The following is a 19,413-nucleotide window of genomic DNA, read 5'->3' as shown; positions in this document are numbered from 1 at the left end:
TCCATCGGGCTCGGCTCGCTGCACTGCGAAACGCAGCCTGCGGGCTCGCGCTGGGACCAGCGCCGGCGGCGAGGCACAGGTGTAGGACAACGTGCTCTGGAGGGTGGCACCCGGCTGCGTGTGGCTACGGTGAGCGCACAGTCCGTTACCCGTACTGGGTGCAGAGCAGGGCTGGGGCAATGGCAATCCCGGGCCTCCCCCAGCAACGAGGTGCAATCCCCTCCCCCTCGGCCTCTGCCCCCGGGCGCAGCCCAGGCGGCCGGAGGGGCTGCAGGGCAGAGATGGCTGATGGGTGCGAAGGGGGGCAGGGTGGTGGGGTTCTGTTACGCCTGCGCACTGGCTGCCGAGCGCTGCCCGCCCAGCGCGGCCCTCCTGACTGGGTCGTTCCCAGCATGCCGCGCGCCGCACATGCGCAGTGTCGCGCTCGGGGGCTGCTAATTCCATTGTGGAGCGGACGCGGCGTTATTTTTGACTGGAGGCGGCGGCGGGAGCCGTAAGTGCAGACAGGGCCGGGTGCTGCCCGTCGGCGCGGGTGGGGCGGTGACGATGCGCCCGGGCGGGGCCGGCTCGGTGAACCGGCGCTGAGCAGCACCCTGAGCGAGCGGCGTCCGGCTGCGGGCGAGCGGCGGGTCCCGCAGCCCCTCTGGGCCGCGCCTCCTCCCCGGCCCGGCTTCCTGGGGGATGAAACTCGGCAGCGGCTTCCTCGGTGGCGGCAGCAAGAGGGCGGCGGCCATGGAGCCCACCTTCCCCCCCAGCATGGTCATGTTCAACCACCGGCTCCCGCCGGTCACCAGCTTCACTCGGGCGGCCGCGCCCCCGCCGGCGGCCCAGCACCCCTCGCAGTGCGTCTTGCCGCCGCCCCCCTCCGCCGCCGGCGCCTCCGCCTCCTCCTCTGCGGCGGCCGAGCCTCCCGCGCCGCCCCCGCCTCAGGACGTGACTTTCAAGAAGGAGCCGGCTGGGGCTTTCCCTTCCTCTTCCTCGCAGAGGAGCCCCTGGGGCTTCCTCCAGTCGCTGGTGAGCATCAAGCAGGAGAAACCCAGCGAAGAGGAACAGCAGCAGCACTATGGGGGGCTATTTGGAGGGGCTGGGGAGGAGAGGCACCCAGCCCTGGGCAGTGGCAGTGGGGAAGGAGCCAGCCAGAGTGTGATTCAGGACCTAAGCCTCCTCCACCACCTGCACCACCATCCCCACCGGGACCTGTTACTGAGCGGCAGGAGCGAGAGCACCCCTGGGGGCTCCGATGAGCCAAAGCACGACACCCATGGCAAGAAGGCAAAGAGGCCAAAGCCAGAATCTCAGGGAATCAAAGCCAAGCGCAAGCAGAGCGCCTCATCCAAACCCCCACTGGTGGGAGACACAGAAGCTGCCATCTTGTCCTCAAGTCAGAAACCTCATGTCTGTGAACACTGCAGCGCTGCCTTCAGGAGCTCCTATCACTTGCGCAGACATGTGCTCATTCACACTGGGGAAAGGCCTTTCCAGTGCAGCCAGTGCAGCATGGGTTTCATCCAGAAGTACTTGCTCCAGAGACACGAGAAGATCCACAGTAGGGAGAAGCCATTTGGATGTGACCAGTGCAGCATGAAATTCATCCAGAAGTACCATATGGAGAGACACAAGAGAACACATAGTGGAGAAAAGCCATACAAATGTGACACTTGTCAGCAGTATTTTTCAAGGACTGATAGACTGTTGAAGCACAGACGAACATGCGGTGAAGCCATAGGTAAAGCAGGTGCTGGAATGGAACCTGGATCATCAAATCATAACATGGGGAGCCTGGCTGTGTTGTCTCAGGGAAGTACAAGTTCTTCAAGGAGAAAAAGTAAAACAAAAAGTATATCCATTGAAAACAAAGGACATAAGTCTAGTAATAAAGTAACTGAATCACAAGTTGCAAGTAATATGACCATGCAGAATTATGCAGTAGAGATTCCTGTTGTGTCTTCCAGTGGTAGCTTAGTTGGTGCTGGCATGGAAGAATTACAAAAAAAGGTGCCAAAGTTGGTCTTCAAAAAAGGAAACAGAAAAAATGCAGACAAAAGTTACCTTAATTTTGTGTCACCATTACCAGATATTATTGGGCAAAAGCCATTGCCTGGGAAACAAAGTGGCTCTCTTGGTATAGTAACCAATACTGGTGTAGAAGCTATTGGTCTTCTCCAAAATGCAGGTGGAAAACCAGGTCAAATAAGTAGCAATTATGATGATGCCATGCAATTTTCAAAGAAAAGAAGATATTTACAAACTGCCAGCAGTAACAGTGCCTTTTCTATAAATGTTGGACATATGGCCTCCCAACAGTCTGTCATCCAGTCTGCAGGTGTCAGCGTTATGGATAATGAAGCCCCATTATCTCTCATTGATTCAACATCTCTAAATACTGAAATGAAGTCTTGCCATGACAAGTCTGGAATTCCTGATGAAGTCTTGCAGAGTCTCTTGGACCAGTACTCTCACAAGTCAGAAGGCCAGAAGGAAGATCCTTTCAGTATAACTGAACAACGTGTAGACTTGCACACCTCGGGAGAACATTCAGAGATGGTTCAAGAAGAAAATTTGAGCCCAAACTCTCAAACAGCTTCAAATGATAAGGCAAGCATGTTGCAAGAATACTCTAAATACCTCCAACAAGCTTTTGAAAGAACGACCAATAGCACTGGTTTTGCTTTTGGACCCAGTTTCCAGTTTGTTAGTTTGTCTTCAACTCTCCATAACCACAGTTTGTTTCAAGACAAACAGATATACACTACATCTCCTCTTGAGTGTGGCTTCAGCCAGTCTGTTACCTCAGTGTTGCCAACTGCATTGCCAAAGCCTCCTTTTGGGATGTTGCTTGGATCTCAACCAGGTTTTTATTTATCTGCTTTGGAGGCTACTCATCAACAGTTGACTCCTTCTCAAGAGCTGGATGATCTGATAGATTCACAGAAAAATTTAGAGACTTCATCAAACTACCAGTCTACATCTCAGAAATTGAGTAGCCAGAAGGAACAGAAAAATTTAGAATCTTCAACAAGCTTTCAGATTCCACCTCAGGAGTTAGCTAGCCAGATAGATCCCCAGAAGGATGTAGAGCCTAGAGCAACATACCAGATTGAGAACTTTGCACAAGCGTTTGGTTCTCAATTTAAATTGGGCAGCAGGGTGCCAATGACTTTTATCACTAACTCTAATGGAGAAGTGGACCATAGAATAAGGACTTCAGTGTCAGATTTCTCAGGGTATACAAATATGATGTCTGATGTAAATGAGCCATGTAGTACAAGAGTAAAGACCCCTACCAGCCAAAGTTACAGGTAAGGTCCCAAGTGTGACCAGGCTGTGGGGTCTTTTTAATGTAATTTTGTTTTATTTTGATAACACTGCCATTGGAATGTTTCTACATGGTCCTGTTAAGAATAATGTAACATGCCCTTTCAATGCAACTTTTCATATTTAGTTTATTTTGTTAGTGTGATTTTTTTTTTTTAGGTCTGTTTATTATGGGTTTTAATAAAAAAAAATCAATAGCTTAAAATAGTTCTTTTTGCTCAAATGACAATGTTTAGCAATCCAATTTACATATATAGAGTGTCAGGGAATAGCCCAAAAGTTTAAAATGCAAAAAATTAACTTTGTTCCTAGGATTAAGGTTTATTCTAATTGCTTTACTCTCAGGAAAGTGTAACGAAGCATGGAAATTCTATGCACCATTAGTGTACTGGAACTTCCAATTTACAGATCGTGGCAAATATACTTCAACATTTAAGGAAGGGATCTAAAACATTTTCAGACTGCTGTCTTATATCTAGGGTGATCCAAAATTCTGAGAATTTTGCTACCTACATCTTACTGTAGCTTTTAATATACTCTTCTTCCAGGTGACTCATTCCAGATTGGTGGGGCAAATGTTCTTGGATCCATGGTAAATGCCTGGAATGATAGCTTTAATATAAACAATAATGTCCCCCGAACTCCTGTACAAGGCTGTAATTCCATAAAGAGATTCTAGTGACATAAGCCCTGAGAACAAAACTTAAGTGGCTTGTTCATGTTATTAGAACCCCAACTTGAAGCTACAGTCATAACTTATATACACTTTTGGGATACATTATTTATTATACATGGTTTAAAACAGATCAGTGTTTTGCCTTTCCTCTGTTAGTATGCTGGGTCCTCTTTCTGCATATTCTCTCGTCCTCTCTGGTTCAATCCTACATGGTTTGTGGTCCTTCCCTGGTTATTTCCCATCTTAACAGTTGGAATTTGAAAAGATTTACATTCCAGAAAGTGCATAATTTATTATGTACTTACTGATGTCTTATGATATCAAGTACAGAAAAATAAAAATGTAAACACCCATGTATTTTATAATTCTATTAAGGTTTCCATGTACAATAAGAAATAATATACTCCCAATTGTACATAGTAAGGCCCTGATGCTGCCTTGGGATTTGCTAACATGGACATCTGTGTCCAACAGATCCTAGTAACTTCAGTGGGTCTCCATATAGGTGCCCTGGTCCACAACATCATCTCACTGCAGGCTTGGGGCCTATGGCTGCAATTCCATCAAAGGTTTCTGGCGATGACAGACACCACAAGGGTGGAGCTTGAGTGGTCTGTTAATGTCACCATAACCCTTTAATGGAATTATTGCCATACTTTATGTATATTTTGTGGTACATTATTTATTATATGTGAATCCTGATTAATGCCTGTGGAGCTACGGAAACCCAGAATTGTTCGTGGCCATTTGAAGCTGCTGAAAGGCAGTGGCACTGCTCTAAACCACTTTTTTGAAAATGTTTTTTTCTGCTTAGTTTTTTTTATGTAATTTTTGGTGATGTTTATGCTGATGGTTTTTTATGTACTCTTGGTGATGTTTCAGTCTTACGTACTTTTCTGGTGTCAGAAAAGTACCAGTGGTTGTTTGCAGTCTTCTTGTGTAATCAGCCTATTACAGGTTTCCATGTATAATAAAGTAATTAACATTGTGCAAGTGTAAAACACTTCTGATATGAAAGTCGTGTTTTGAAAACTATGGAATTATTAAACAAATTGTTTAAAAAAATTGGGTAATTTATCTCCCATTATCCACCCTCCCAAAAAACCCAAACCTAAACCCTATTTCTCTAAGTGAACTATCACCTTTTTACTGTTAGCAGGCTTGCTTCCACAGAATTAATCTAATCTCATTAACTTTTTCTCTAAACTTGATTATGTATTTCATCCTTATTTCAATTTAGTGAGGTAAGCTTCCTCTGATCACCAGGCATGAAGCCCAGTCTGTCACCAAGGGATGGAGTAGACCATAACTTTTGTAGGCCTCGTACTTTTTATCATCTCTTGTTTTGCAGAGGTTATGATTTACTTTCTTTATATTGTGTGTACTGGATATTGCATATGTATTCTGATTGTTTGCTTTAGCTTAATAATAAACTATTATTCACAAAATCATAAGATATCACTTATATTATCCAGTCACACTTCTGAGACATTTTTATTAAGAAAATTCCATAAAATGTTTTAAATAGCATTGCAGAAGCAACATTATAGCTTGATGGTATATTTTAAGGTATTTTTATTGTAAGTTTATGTTCTTTTAGATCAATAAAAATACTCTTGGTATTTTAAGTATGCAGACTTAAATAGATTATTTTTTACTTTTAGATTATTTTTTGGTTTGGAAATTCTTATTTGTATACACTATTAAAAAAATTGAGCCACATAACACCTTTAATGTTTAACTTTCCATTGAGATTAGTTAGATTTTGCTTAAACTAGTTGACCAACATGATCCTCTGTGTTGCGTATGGCTCTGCACAGTGGTAGTGCACGTATTGTAATTTGACAGGTTTTAGAGTAGCAGCCCTGTTAGTCTGTATTCGCAAAAAGAAAAGGAGTACTTGTGGCACCTTAGAGACTCACCAATTTATTTGAGCATAAGCTTTCATCCGATGAAGTGAGCTGTAGCTCACGAAAGCTTATGCTCAAATAAATTGGTGAGTCTCTAAGGTGCCACAAGTACTCATTTTCTTTTTACTGTAATTTGAATATTTTGTAATTTACTTGTTAAAAATTGAGAGCTGGAGTTTCTGTAGATATTATGCAGAGATAATTTTGTTCTAAGATTTTAAACATTTTCTATTAACTGGTTTTTGCTTTGAACCCATTGCTTTTATTTGCGTTTAAAGAAGGACCTACCAAAAGTAAGGTTGTATCAAAACCATTATTCAGACAAGCAGTAGGTAGCATACGGGTATGTCTATACTTAAACTCCCACAGCGGCACAGCTGAGCCGCTGTAGCGCCTCAGTGTAGATGCTCCCTATGCTGGTGGGAGGGGTTCTCCTGTCAGCGAAGGTAATCCGTCTCTCAGGGAGGTGGTAGCTTTTTTTCCATTGACCTAAGGCCGTCTACACTCGGAGTTAGGTTGACATAGCCACCTCTCTCGGGGGTGTGGATTTTTCACACTCTGTAGAGACATAGCTATGCTGATGTAAGTTCCTAGTGTGGACCAGCCCTAAGTATATGTTCTGTGCTTCCTTAGTAGGTTTATCTAGTGTTTCGTAAACTTGTAGAAAATAAGTGCAGTTGTGCTAAAAGTCCCCAAAACAGTTTGAAAAGGGAAGTAGGGAAGTTGAGTAGTTTTTAGGTACAGACTATAGTTCCATTTGCCCACATGAAGTTATCTGAAAGTCAAGGAAGAAGATACCTGTATGCCAAAAAGAAACAGAATGGTAACTGGCAAAAAACAAACAGTTACATAAACACAAAGTACTTAAGGAATTAATGTAGATAGTGTCCAGGGGATTGACAGGAGCCCTTGTGGAAGATTGGGAGATGCAGACTGTTACACTTCACACTCTGGTAATTGTGCAATCACTTGAAAATGTGTTTCTAAGTAGAACACAAACAGATATTTTTCCCAGCTAACCACTGAGTTCAAATTATTTGTATCCAGGACAGTACTCAGTGTGCCACATCTATTTGTTTTGGGTGCTTAATGTTGAGCACCTGGTAAATATAGGAAGCTGGTCTTTCTGCTATGTGCTGGAAAGAACTACATACTGCAAATATAGATTTTCCTTAATGTGTATGAAGCAGTAGTATAAATATAGCAAACGAACAATCCTATGGGTAATTTGGGAGTATAGGGAGGGGAAGGAACATAGTTCTCAAGGTTAAATTAACTTTCTCATGTGTCATAACTTTTAGTGTCTGGAAGTATATTTTAAAAAGGGGAATGGAAGGGAATTAAATTCTGTTTCCGAACCCAAAATGTAGAGTCTAGATTGAAGGTACTGAAGGGGAATTATTTACAAGGAAGTGGCCATTAAGAAGTAATATACATGATAAGAAGTTGGACATACGTAAATTGAAGCATTTATATTACCATGATATGTAGCTCCCATCTCAGAACTGATGTTGAATCAGACAAAACAATGTGGTTCTCCTTCCTCCAGATTATGGGTGGGTGACTGTAAACCAGCAAAAACTCTGTGTGTACTCCAGAGCTGTTTGAAAACTGGAAATTAACACAGGTGGAAATGATATTTGAATGTAAATTAAAGCAGGATGCACTTTTGGAGCAGCAAATTGAGGGGGAGACTTAAGAAAATGAAAATATAATCGTTTCAGGCTTTTATGGAATCCTGAAGAAAGCTTGTACTTTCCAAAAGATTTTCCCCACTGTGCAAGAGCAAATTTATTGTATTAGCTGCCTATAGTTCTCAGCCCCTGGTAAGTGGAATCGTCACCTAATTCTAGGTGAAGTAATGAAGTGCTCAATGTTAAGTATCCCATCACACATATTTAAATCAAGAGCAGACAAGTTGGCACAAAAGGCACAATTTTGTGCTACCTTGAGGATTTTGTCTTTTCTGGCACTTAAACAGAGAACCCCTGCTACAAACATAGTACCTCTTAATCAGGCTGGAGGGAGGGTTCCCTTATAATAATTCTAGTCTCAGGATATTTGATAATGTAAAATAGAAATTCAGTTACTGCTTGATCAACTTAGTAAATTTTTTCATATTTACTTTTGTAATAATGTCTTGGTTTTTAAAAAAATCTGTGTGATAATGCTATAATGGGGCACTCTGGTATGTCAAAAAGTCTTTATTTTTGTTATAGACGATCCCTTGGTTTTGTAAAAGGGAAATATGGCAACTCACCAATTAGCTTTTGCTCCCATGAGATGATAAAAAACTGATGATGCCTCATGAAAACCTTGAAAAGATTTTGAAACAATTCAGCTTGTCATATTTTCTTTAGTCTTATCTCTCTTTTTGTTACTAACAACATTTGCATGAAAACAATTTTTGTTTGGTTGCACTGTGCTTTTAATATCCTTCCCACTAGAAATGAGTCTTCTAATTGTAATGTTACAGTTGATGATTGTGGAAATCTGTGTTGTGAATAGAGGCCATGCTTTTAATAGTGTAAAAGGTATTGCAGCCTTTACGTCTTGCATTCTCTACTTTTTATTATAGGCATGCAGTTAGCCTGATACTTTTCATTATAAGACACTCTTTTCAATTTCTTATAAATTCACCAAACTTTAACCATTTGGGCTGAAATTTTTCTGCTGGGTGCCTGACTCGGGCTGAATTTTTCTGGAAAATTTAAGCAAAAACAGTTTAACTATTTCCTAGACCAAAAAATAGGGGAAAATGGTCTCTTTACCCACATTTAAAAAAAAAAAAAATCTTACAACCATTTCATTGAAAAATTGTAGTACTTCCATGCTTTATAGCTGGGGCTCTACATTTATTAGGGGGATTGCTCTGATGTCAGGGATGTTCCTGTTGTCATCCTTGTAAAATCTGCCTGAATTTGGCCTAGTTATGAGCCTTTAAAATCTGTTTGCACATGCTCAGTAGAGACTTGGGAGTTTGGCAGCTAAACTCTCAAGATGATTCCAGCTGTGCTGGATGTGATCTAGCATGAGACTGCAGGGGCTGAACAGGACTTTCCACTGCAATTTGTTCTTTGGCTGCAAGGAGATGCTGTCACACATCACAAGAACTGTGAGAGCAGGGAGACTTGTTCTCCTCTAATCGGTGTTCCTGCTGCTAACACAGGCAGTGAGGAGGAGGCAGCCTGACTGAAATGCAGAGGAATGGGGAGCTGGGCCTTGAGGTCTGGACTGGAGGCTGGGCTGAAGAGCCAACTGCAGTCTGGGACAAGGAGAGGCTGGAGGTCCAGGGGCAGAAGGAGAAGTCTGTATCCACTAGAGTATGTTCTCCTCAGAAGCTGGAATAGAACCCAGCATTCCTGAGTCTCAACGTTCTTCAGCTGTCAGGAAATAAGCTGTGAAACCCTCTGGCAATGTGTATGCTTCATCTTCCTCTAATGGCTTGCCCGCATAGCACATAGTAACCTACTATTGCTATCAGTTCTTCTTAGCTCAGGTGGCAGAAGTCTGTGCTGTTGATCTAAAGGTTCTAGTCCTGCTGAAGAATCATGGGATAGTCAGCATGGTATGATGTGATGGAATTTGTGTTTTTCAGTTTGCTTTTATATAAACAAGATCATTGCACCTTTAACATTGCTAATATAGTTGGTTTTGTATGTAAAGTCGTACTTTAAAGTTAGGAAGTGACAGTATTAAGGTTGCCTCTGCAACCTTAATTAGATCCATTTGTGCAGATGCATTATGATGTAGTATTTAATTACATGATCACATACTTTTTTTTTGTTCTACCAGGGTCCCTGTCTTTCAGTGCACAGAATAGATAGTGCTGAATGAGCAACTAGTCAGTATTTTGTTTTATCCTCATTGTTCAGTTTGTGGTCTCATGCCTTATTTATTGCACACCATTCAAATCCTGCTCTGAATACGGAGTTCTTAATTTCATTGCGGGCTTTTCTGTGGTGGTCATCACTGTAGGATCTTTGTGCTTCACAACCATTAATGTATCTTGACAGCACCCTTGTGAGGTAGAGTAATAGTATCCCCATTTTACAGGTGGGGAACTGAGGCACAGCGAGACTCAAAAGTGTAGACTAATTTTGAGGTCCATTTGGATATGCTTATGGCGTGATTTTTTAGACAATACAGTATTATATAGTACTTCATATGTTCACAGCGCAGCTCTTCCTGAGTCGCAGGTCCAAGGTCTCAACACTTACCAGACCCAGAAGTTGGGTACCCAGAAAATGAGGAAACATGAGGAATATGGCTGCCTGTGAAAAGTTTAGTTCATGTGACTTGTCCATAATCACAAAGGAACTTTGTTTGCAGTGTTGTTGCAGCCATTTTGGTCCTAGGATATTAGAGAGACAAGGTGGGTGAGGTAATATCTTTTATTGGACCAACTTCTGTTGGTGAAAGAGACAAGTTTTCGAGCTACACAGAGCTCTTCTTCAAGGTGGCAAAGCCAGGGATAGAATCCAATCTCCCAATGTGACATTCAGCTGCCTAAACTTCAAAATCATCCTTTCTCTTCCTACACCCCTTCCATCTTCTGCAGCAAATGAGGTAGGGGTCCTATAGACAACCTGGATTAATTCCATGAGCATTGTACATCCTGTGCACTGACAGATGGGTCCCATGGAAAAAATAGCATGTAATTGCATAACTAGAGACTGTCATAATGCATATGCACAAGGCAACTGAATGAAGATTCTACAGGCAATCTTAATTCTGGCATTTTCTAACTTCTGAGTACTTTGCAGCCTTACGTCCTTTCAGTGTAACTCTGTGTAATATAATGCTTAGATATCTAATTTTTGGTGTGTCTAGATTGCGAGTTTATTTTTTTATTACATTTACTACAAGTTTGTTTAATTTACACTTAGTCTTTAGCTTGTCTTCCATAGTAAATGTTTTTCTAATGGTACGTTAGAGGGCTGCCTACTTATATAGTAATTAGGTTTTAAATTTGATCAGATATCCAGTATGTAATCAAATGGATAAGAATTAGGATAGAATTGGGGAAATATAACTTTAGAATATTTTTCTGTGTGATCCATATAACTTTGGTCTTTCCAATTAAGTTTTTTGTAGCCCCTCACTTAGTCCTAGGTATCTCAAAACACTTTGTGAACTAATGAGCTAAGTAGGGGTAGTACAGTTTACTGTTAAGGCAATTTCAGCAGCTGTTAGGTTCACACACAGCCTTTGACATGAAAGCATGTTTTACAGAGAGCTGTATTAGCTTTTAGGGTTATCTCTGGTGCTTATGAAAAGTTCCCCAAGATCTTTAATTTCTATGTAGACCATCAACAGCAATTGGCAAAAGGATCCTCATTTTGATGTCTCCTCCCAGGCCAAAGAATAGTCTGTCTAGGTTAGCATTCTCAAAATTTCTCCCTGTCACACTTTTCTGCCCACCTATGTTACATTTCGATTCAGTGGATCTGGGTCTGGAGCTAAGTATCCTGTAAGCTGTGTGGCCACACAGCAGCCTATTGAGCTCTGCGCAGACGCTCAGGGAACTTGCCTGGCCAGGAGGTGGGTGCCTTGGCTCCAACTTAGCCTTGGACCTGCTGCGGTCAGGGGAGGGGGGCCCCGCCCCGCCCAGCCTGAACCCAGCCTCAGCCCCGACCTGGACCTGCTGTGGCTGGGGCACCCCTCTCCTGGCCCAAACCTAGCGTTGGACCAGCTGGGGGAGCAATGCCTATCCCATGGCCCCACCCCTGGAGAAATAAAAATAAACAATCCCCTCCCCGATAAATAGATTTGCTTGTACAAAGTTAAAAGGATAATAGATTATAAGCACTTTGGGGCAAGGACTCTATTCTCTAGAAATAAGTGTGTTTTAAGTAACATGAGGTAAAATTCTAGGGAAGACATGTTGGTTACCAGGGCACAGATCCACAAAGGGACCTAGGTGTTGCTCAGGTGCCCTTAATTCTGGGATTTCCTGACTTTTGAGTGCTTGACTTTGCAGTCTTAACATTCTTTTAACGTGGTTTTTTAATGTAATTTTCTAGGTTTTTGACAAAATTGAAAAAGGGAAATTTCATACTGACACCGTCTTGGGCTATCAACAGGGTTTGAATTTTTAGATCCACTGCCACTTGAACTAAAAGAATAACTGATAACAGTAGTAAGCTATCATACTCTATGCGGACCAGCACTACAGGGGGATGAGGCACGCTTTGTCTGTGGATTTCACAGATACTTGCTGACAGCAGAAAAATGGTGAGACTCAGGAATCTGGTGCAGAGTGTGCTCCAGTGGACACGGACTCTTCTGCCTGTTTTTACCAAGTTTGACATTTTCTGCCCCATCACCTCCAATGTATCATTGTCCCAGTCCTGTCTCTTACCTCCCTTGGTTCCTTGTCCCAGCGCTATTGTCCTTGCCTACTCAGTCCCAGTCTCCGCTTCCCATGTTCTCATCTCAGTCCCAGTCTTCTTGCCCAGCCATTCCCACTCTCCCTGTCTTTCTTCCCTCCCCATACCTAGTTCCTGTCTCCTAGCCCAGCCAGTACCAGTCCACCATCACAACTCCTGGCCCCAATCTCTTTGGCTAGCCAGTTCCAGTTTTCCTCTTCTGTTTTCTCATCTAATCTCTTTCTCCTCTCCTCTCCCCTCCCCTCCCACTGGCTCCCAGTTCATGCCTCCATCTCCAGACACCTTACCGAATCTCAGACCTTTCCCATTCTTTTTGCCTAACAAGTCCCAGTTCTTTCCCTACACCTAGCTCCTTGCCAGAAGTGTCTCTCCCTACCAGCAAGTCCCAGTGTCCTCCTTACCCTCCCCCACCCAGTCATCATCCAAACTCAGTGTTAGTCATCCTCCCCTGCCAATTGGCTTCCTGTTCCCCCTCTGTTTCCATAGCGGCTCCCAGTCTCCTTGCCAAACCCGTACCAGCCCCCTGCTTCCTCCAATTCCCAATCTTCATCCCCCATTCCTAGTCATGCTTTCTCTCCAGTCCCAGTCTCAGTAGATTCCTTGTCCCAGTCAACTCCTTTCCTCCCATCATGTCTGGGTTTTGTCTCCTCAGCATTCAAATCAGTTGGCTTCCTGCTTCAGGCTGCCTAAGTGCCTACAGTGGGGTCATTGAGAGGAACGAGAGCACAGGAGAGACAGGCTGGTAGCAGCCATTACTGGGGAAGTCTGGCTTTCTCCCTGCATCCCTGGGCTGCAGGGAGCATGTTCCCTCACTCTGTAGGGGCACTGCATGTGCAGCCAGCTGGGAGGGGCGAGAGTAACCTCAGATGGGATGGAATCTTTGGAGATTTAACTGCTAAAATCTAAGAACAGAGTGTGTATGAACTAAGATCTTTCAAAGACTTGGCCAAATTTGGGCAGATTTTTACAGTGACCACAAAAGGCACATCCCTGGCCAACTGCCAATTTTAAAGTCCCTGCACCAAAAAGCATGGGAGTGGTAGAGTTGTTGAAAGAAAATGTCTCAAGCATTTTTAACATGGGCAAAATGACATTTTTCTCGTCTTGTTCTTGTAAATAACAGAACAGTTTTGGCTGAAATTTTTCAACAACATTCAGCCTGAGGCAGCCATCTGACATGGAAAAATTTAGCACAAATGGTTAAAGTTTGGCACAGTGATAAGCAACTGAAAACAGGTTCTTATAATGGGGAAATGACAGGCAATCCTACCATAGGTGCGCTGCCAGCCTGGCCTAGAATATACAGTATATTAGCTAACGTAGTACTAGATAGGTGTGTTGGGTTTTTTCAGTTCTCTTTGAAGCATCTGGAATTCCACTGCCAGAGGCAAGTTATGTGCCTAGAAGGACCATTCTTTTTATCTGGTGTGGCAAGAGCTATATTCCTTTAGATGAGCTATTACTACAAATTATCTATTTACAATAGAATAATCCCTCAGACATCTGCTCTTAGTGAAGGCTGTTACTAAATAGAATGAGATTTAGCATAAAATAATTGTATAGTTGCAGTATATATATGTCATGAGGAAGACTAGCCTTGGAAATTTCTGGTGAGACTATATCTCAGTGCAATAGATGGGTTACTGTATATAAAGATGGGAGAGCTTTTAGCAGAAAGTTTCATTCTAGGAGCCATTTGACTCTTCTAGGTTCATTTAATTTCTATAAAATAAAAGGCTAAAATCTATTTTTTGACCACTTGTGATGGGTGGGAAAGGTCGTCTTTCCCCTTAGCATTAAATGGACAAGGGGAACCAGAATTTAGTGCTAATTGTAGTTTTACTCTCTTTTTTTAATCTTCATTGATGTCCTTATTCAACAGGGCTCAAATTGGGCTGGTACTAGAGGAAAAAAAACCTAGATCTCTTATTAGGAGCCAGATCCTGTGTTGGTGGAAATTTGTGTAACTATTTTGATTTAAAAGGAATCGCATCATGTCCAATATGATGACTGCTTACTTTGTACAGTTTAGTGAATTTCATAAAGAACAAAGGAGGTTGTTCTAAATGTTCACATGCCTCTGTAAATGGAGACCTCACCAGAGGTTTCTTACATATTTGTGGATCATGTGGCACAGACTCTGTCTCTATGCGAGCTGTCCATTTATTTTCATGGAGAGACCTGTAGGGCCTTATCCTGCAAATCCTACTTTGCACATGCATAAGTGTTTGCAGGAAAGGGCCTTGTACTGAAAGGGTTTGTACTCCTAAAATTCTGAAATGTCTGTAGTTAGTATAGTGATGGAAGAGTAGTGAATAAATAAATACTATTCTTTTCAAAATCAAACTGTCTATCCCTATTGTTTTCAGTGAATGTTTTGTTGTCTAAAAGTTTAATTGCCTTTATTAGAACACAAAGGTTTCTAATTGTTTTAAGTATGATCCAATTTAAAATTATATATGTAAAATGGATATAAAAACCAAATATCCTTACCTGTTTTACAAGTAACACCTTAAATTACTAAACTGAAAGATTATTTAATGTGCTTTACACTGTTAATTCTATTTGCTAACTTTGCACAATACGTTGCACTTTGGGTTATCACAGTTGATTAAGTTTCACTTTCTTTTAATGTTCAGTTTCATTTTCTGGTTGTCATGCACTAGCACACTATGATATTTGGGATTGCAAACATGGGAATATTTAATTTCACATAAACTGTTTACACTGAAATTAGGAAAAAAACATTTTTAATGTTAAGTTTCGTAAAACTTTTTTTTTGTGTTTGTTTAAACAAAAAGTAATTTTGGGACCTAAAGCACCTGAAATAACTTCTTTCATCCGAAAATCATAAATAGCAGCAATGAATTGTTTTCCAATCTGATTTTTTGTAGTATGCAATATTTTTTCCCAAAACATTGTTTCTTGTTAAATACTAAACTCTCTTGGCCATTAGTATTCTTTTCTTTGTATGAAAGTATCACATCCTCTCTCTGATTGTGCAGTCATAGCTGAGGTGAAGATCCAACTTTAAACAGTGCAAGATAAATCATTTCCACATTCTTGCTTAACAGGCTATTTTAGTGTAGAATTGTGTAGGGAAGCACATTTTCTGTTGAGAGCTAATGCCACTGTCTCCTTGACCCAAGGTCTTAACAATTTTTGAGCAAGGTAGGTATGGTGATTAGTCTAGGAAATTGTTTTGTAAACAAAACAAAATTGTCCTGTAGAAATTTCTCTACCTTGCAGGGTTGTTGAGTGACAAAAGCTTTGACTAGGTGTAGTGTTTTATGCATGGTATTAACAAACTTATGTTCTTGTCCTTTCTTATTTATAGAAATACTGGCTCAATATTTAGGCTTCACACTGAGGATCTGGCAAAAGGAAACCTGTTTCTCACCCCTGTATTGTGCGCAACTGCTTTACTATTGTGGCCACTAGGGCCTTATTCACTAGGGAAAAAGAGTATATTGTTAACCCTGCGTTGCAATCCTAGTGGAGACAAGGCCATTTTGGTTTTAAGATGTGTTATCTGGATGAGGTAAGCTCTAGGGATTCACTTATTATGATCAGCAAAATGTTTACCTGAATCAGTGAATGCGGGTTAAAACTTTAACAGTCTCCTCTAGGATCAGAACATGGGGTTAGCTAAAATGAGTTAGTTTAGCATGGATTAAAGCTATGTGTTTTCCTAGTTGAAGGCACAGCATCATGGGCCTTCTATGCTAGGACTTGGGCCTTCTGGATATGTCCAGTACATCCCTTGCCTCTCCCTAGCTTGCCCCCATAATGCTCCCAAATACTTCTCCACATTGTCACTATTCTGCTCCAGAGCATATGGAGATTGCTGAATCCCCCTGAGAGGCCTCTCCTTGGTCTTCTCGCTCATGCAGCAGGCCATGACAGTTCCACTGTGTTTAGAGTCTTCTGGTGGGTCCACAGAGAAGTGACAGCATTTCCCCTTATTACTGTTTTTTATAAAAAGGCATAAGGAGGCCTTAAACACCTGAAAATCCCCCTTTTAGCTTAAAAACACAGGGAATTAATGTACATTTTAAAAGAGAGAAACATTTATACATAGTTACTTTAATAAAGTTTCTAATCTGTTTTAGGTATTTCAGATGCACTCAGTGCTGGATTGTCTAGGTGCCAATTGTTATGCACTAGTATATGAATTTTATGCAGTACTATGAATGCACACTTTTAAATTACTCCCTGCCCCTCAGAATTGAGGCAAGCTAATTGTTCTCGTCATAGATAGCTAGATAATTTTCATACTCTCTTCAGCTGGTCCCCCTGAACTGTTTATTACATGATCCTTGTTCTCTGAGGGCCTCATCTTGCACCATTGACATCGGTGAGAGATTTGCCATTAACTTCAATGGAGGATCTATGAGAAAAATTCCATTGGGAACAGCTCAGACAACATACTGATGGGGTTTGAAACTGTCTAGTTTAGCAGGTTGAAAGATGGAGAGAAAAATTCCACCAAAAATATTGATTTGTTTCTCTTTTTCTCATAGAAACTTGAAATTTTTCAGCCAACTTTATTTATAACCTGGTTTGAGTCAATTCCTGTATGTTTTATAATACAATTATGTGTTGCTCGGGAAGGATTAACCCAGTGAAGTCCTGCTGTTACTTGGCTCTACAGTTGGGATGACAAACACAAGGAGATAAATTATCAAGTTTTGTTCATTCTATGTTGGATATTAGCTAGTTAATGTTAACTTGCCTTTTGTTGTTCAGAGGTGTATGTTATCACTGCTTTTAGGGCTTATTGACATTGTTTGCTTTTTTCCCCCCTCTGAAGTAGCTACACTCCCACTAACCTTATTGTAGACGTATTGCAGCATATGCCAGTTGAGTAAGCTTTACTGATGCAAGACAAATATCTGTGTGCAGCAAGAAGCGGATTCTCTGGGATTCTGAACTCTTGGGAGAAGACTAAAAAGGATATGCAGGATAAAGAGATTCTTGTCTGATTATTGACTTGCTTTTGGAATGTATGTATCACTCATTTTAATAACTGTAAGTTAATTCTAAAGACTAAGGTTGCCAATTAGGCACAATCCTGGGACGTGGGAGTGTGGAGCTACAATACCGTAGGCGAAGAATTGGAGGCATCTTGCCTTGGTGATGCAGAATACCTCTCAATGTGCAGCCAGAGTGCACACACTGCTGCATCCCTTTACTGTGTGCAGCAGCTTCTCTCTCCCCTCCCCCATGAGGCAGCCTGGCTCTGCTGACCAGAATGCAGGGAGCGTGAAAGGAGGCCTCTGTGCCCCATCTCACCTCTGGGAGAGTACTGGGGGAGCAGTCCCTTCAAATCCTGGAATGCAGGACCTGCAGTTCTGCTTAGCCCTTGGAGTCATGCAGGGAGTATTGAGAGAAGCATCTTATTCCCTTCCCCTCCGTGTTGTGCACCCATTTTTAAGAGTTAAGCAGAATTCAGCCCTAAGCGAATTCCACCTTCTTACCTCAAGCATCAGCGTTAAGGAATGCTTGTCAAAGTGTCGGACATGAAGACATTTAAAATGAGGCAATCAACAAACATAACGTCAAAGAGCACACCTACAGGAAAACCTGTTATTAAAGATGGGTAAGAAATAACATGGGGATGAGTGTGTATGCCACTTGGACTCAAATATTCCTAAGTAAAAGAGTTACAGTTGAACTGGAGGGCTAGAAAATTAGTTCATGTTGGAAGAAGCTGGTGTACCTCTAAGTATAATTGAGCCTAGTTACTGTTGTTATAGACATTTTAGTAATGTTAATAGTAATAATATGTGCAGCAATGACAAAGATTAGCAAGCCCAGAAACATTTTCCAGCTGTGGGAACTGAAGGACAGACAAACTGTGGAATAACCATAAAGTATTGTTCGTGAATCCTTATCTCTTACTTCCTTCAAGCTGTCTGTCAATCAGTTACCTGTACAACCTGATCTTTGATGCCTACAGTTATAAGGTTTCTTTTCAAAGCAACGCACTGGGCACACAGCCACATAAGATTCCACCAGTGTTAATACAAATAAATACCCATGCATTGGTTTCAAAAATTTCCCCATTAGCTTTCCAGAATCATCAAAGTGAACAAAATTTCTTATGTGGATGTTGGACTAGGTATGCTATACAGCAGCAGAAAACATGAGGGCATTGTGATACTTGGTTGTTGATTCCCAGCCCTAAAGTAAAAGCAGGTATTGCACATACCATATGCACAATATAATTGAGTATTACTTCGGGTGAAGGATATGTAGCAAAATCACCCAAGGCTTTTTTTTTTTTTTCTTTTTGCATGAATTGCAGTTCAATGGTAGGTGAGGAAAAAATAATGAATTATTACTTGGAAACGTGTTCAGTGACAACTGCATATTTAATTGTTTCGTATTTCTATTCATCCTTTCTTTGCCTGAATGGCAAATCTTTACAAAACGTCTATTCATACTAAATGAAACAAATTCAGAATATCAGACACTGGCCTTGATGAGCACTAAATGCAGTGATTGATCTGTACATAACTGGAAAATGTTTTTAAACTTTGTATGACAATATGAGACTGATTGCATTTGACAAGAAATGAAGGTTTGCAAATTCTACTGACTAGCAGGTAAAGATCTGACATTACTTGTATTACCTATTTATTTCTAAATCAGAAAAGCTGCTTTGTATAGTTGATAGACAAAGCAAGACTGTCTAACACTTAAAATAATTTTTGTGTACTAAGGTACTTATTAGATTTTTTTGAAAAGGGGGTGATCAAATACAATGCACTACAGTACTTATCTAATTACATGGAGTCCAGTGGCACCTTAAAGACTAACAGATTAGTCTTTAAGGTGCCACCGGACTCCTTGTTGTTTTTGTGGATACAGACTCACACGGCTACCCCCTGATATCTAATTACGTGAATTATATAAGTGAAAACAAAATCTACGTGGTTGGCTCATGTCCTTAAAAGATTTAAGCTTTTTTCTACAAGTGATTCATAGCAATTAAATATTTTTTCCACACTGGACATACAATACTATTGGCTCACATCAGACAAATATAGCCAAATTCAGTGTTAGTGAAAATTAGGTTATTAAATTGAAAGTAAATGTGTAAGCCAAAGGTTTT

General features: G+C 41.3%; 1 protein-coding gene across 3 annotated transcripts in view; it reads left to right on the top strand.

Moving 5' to 3' along the window:
* The first annotated feature begins 439 nt into the window (after positions 1-439).
* ZNF281 (zinc finger protein 281) overlaps positions 440-19,413 on the top strand; it is a 46,631-nt gene continuing 27,657 nt past the window's right edge. For 2 of the 3 annotated variants that reach the window (XM_077824449.1, XM_077824448.1), the window contains exon 1: positions 440-3,299. In XM_077824449.1, the coding sequence (XP_077680575.1) occupies positions 682-3,299 (2,618 nt within the window). In that variant the 5' untranslated portion in view covers positions 440-681. Of the gene's footprint in view, positions 5,556-19,413 lie in introns of those variants that run through there. The other variant, XM_077824450.1, reaches the window with a different exon arrangement.

Source organism: Eretmochelys imbricata, chromosome 8 (genome assembly GCF_965152235.1).
Source record: "Eretmochelys imbricata isolate rEreImb1 chromosome 8, rEreImb1.hap1, whole genome shotgun sequence".
Taxonomy (NCBI): Eukaryota; Metazoa; Chordata; order Testudines; family Cheloniidae; genus Eretmochelys; species Eretmochelys imbricata.
Note: the sequence above shows the minus strand (reverse complement) of the source record. Positions and strands in the feature narration are given on the sequence as shown.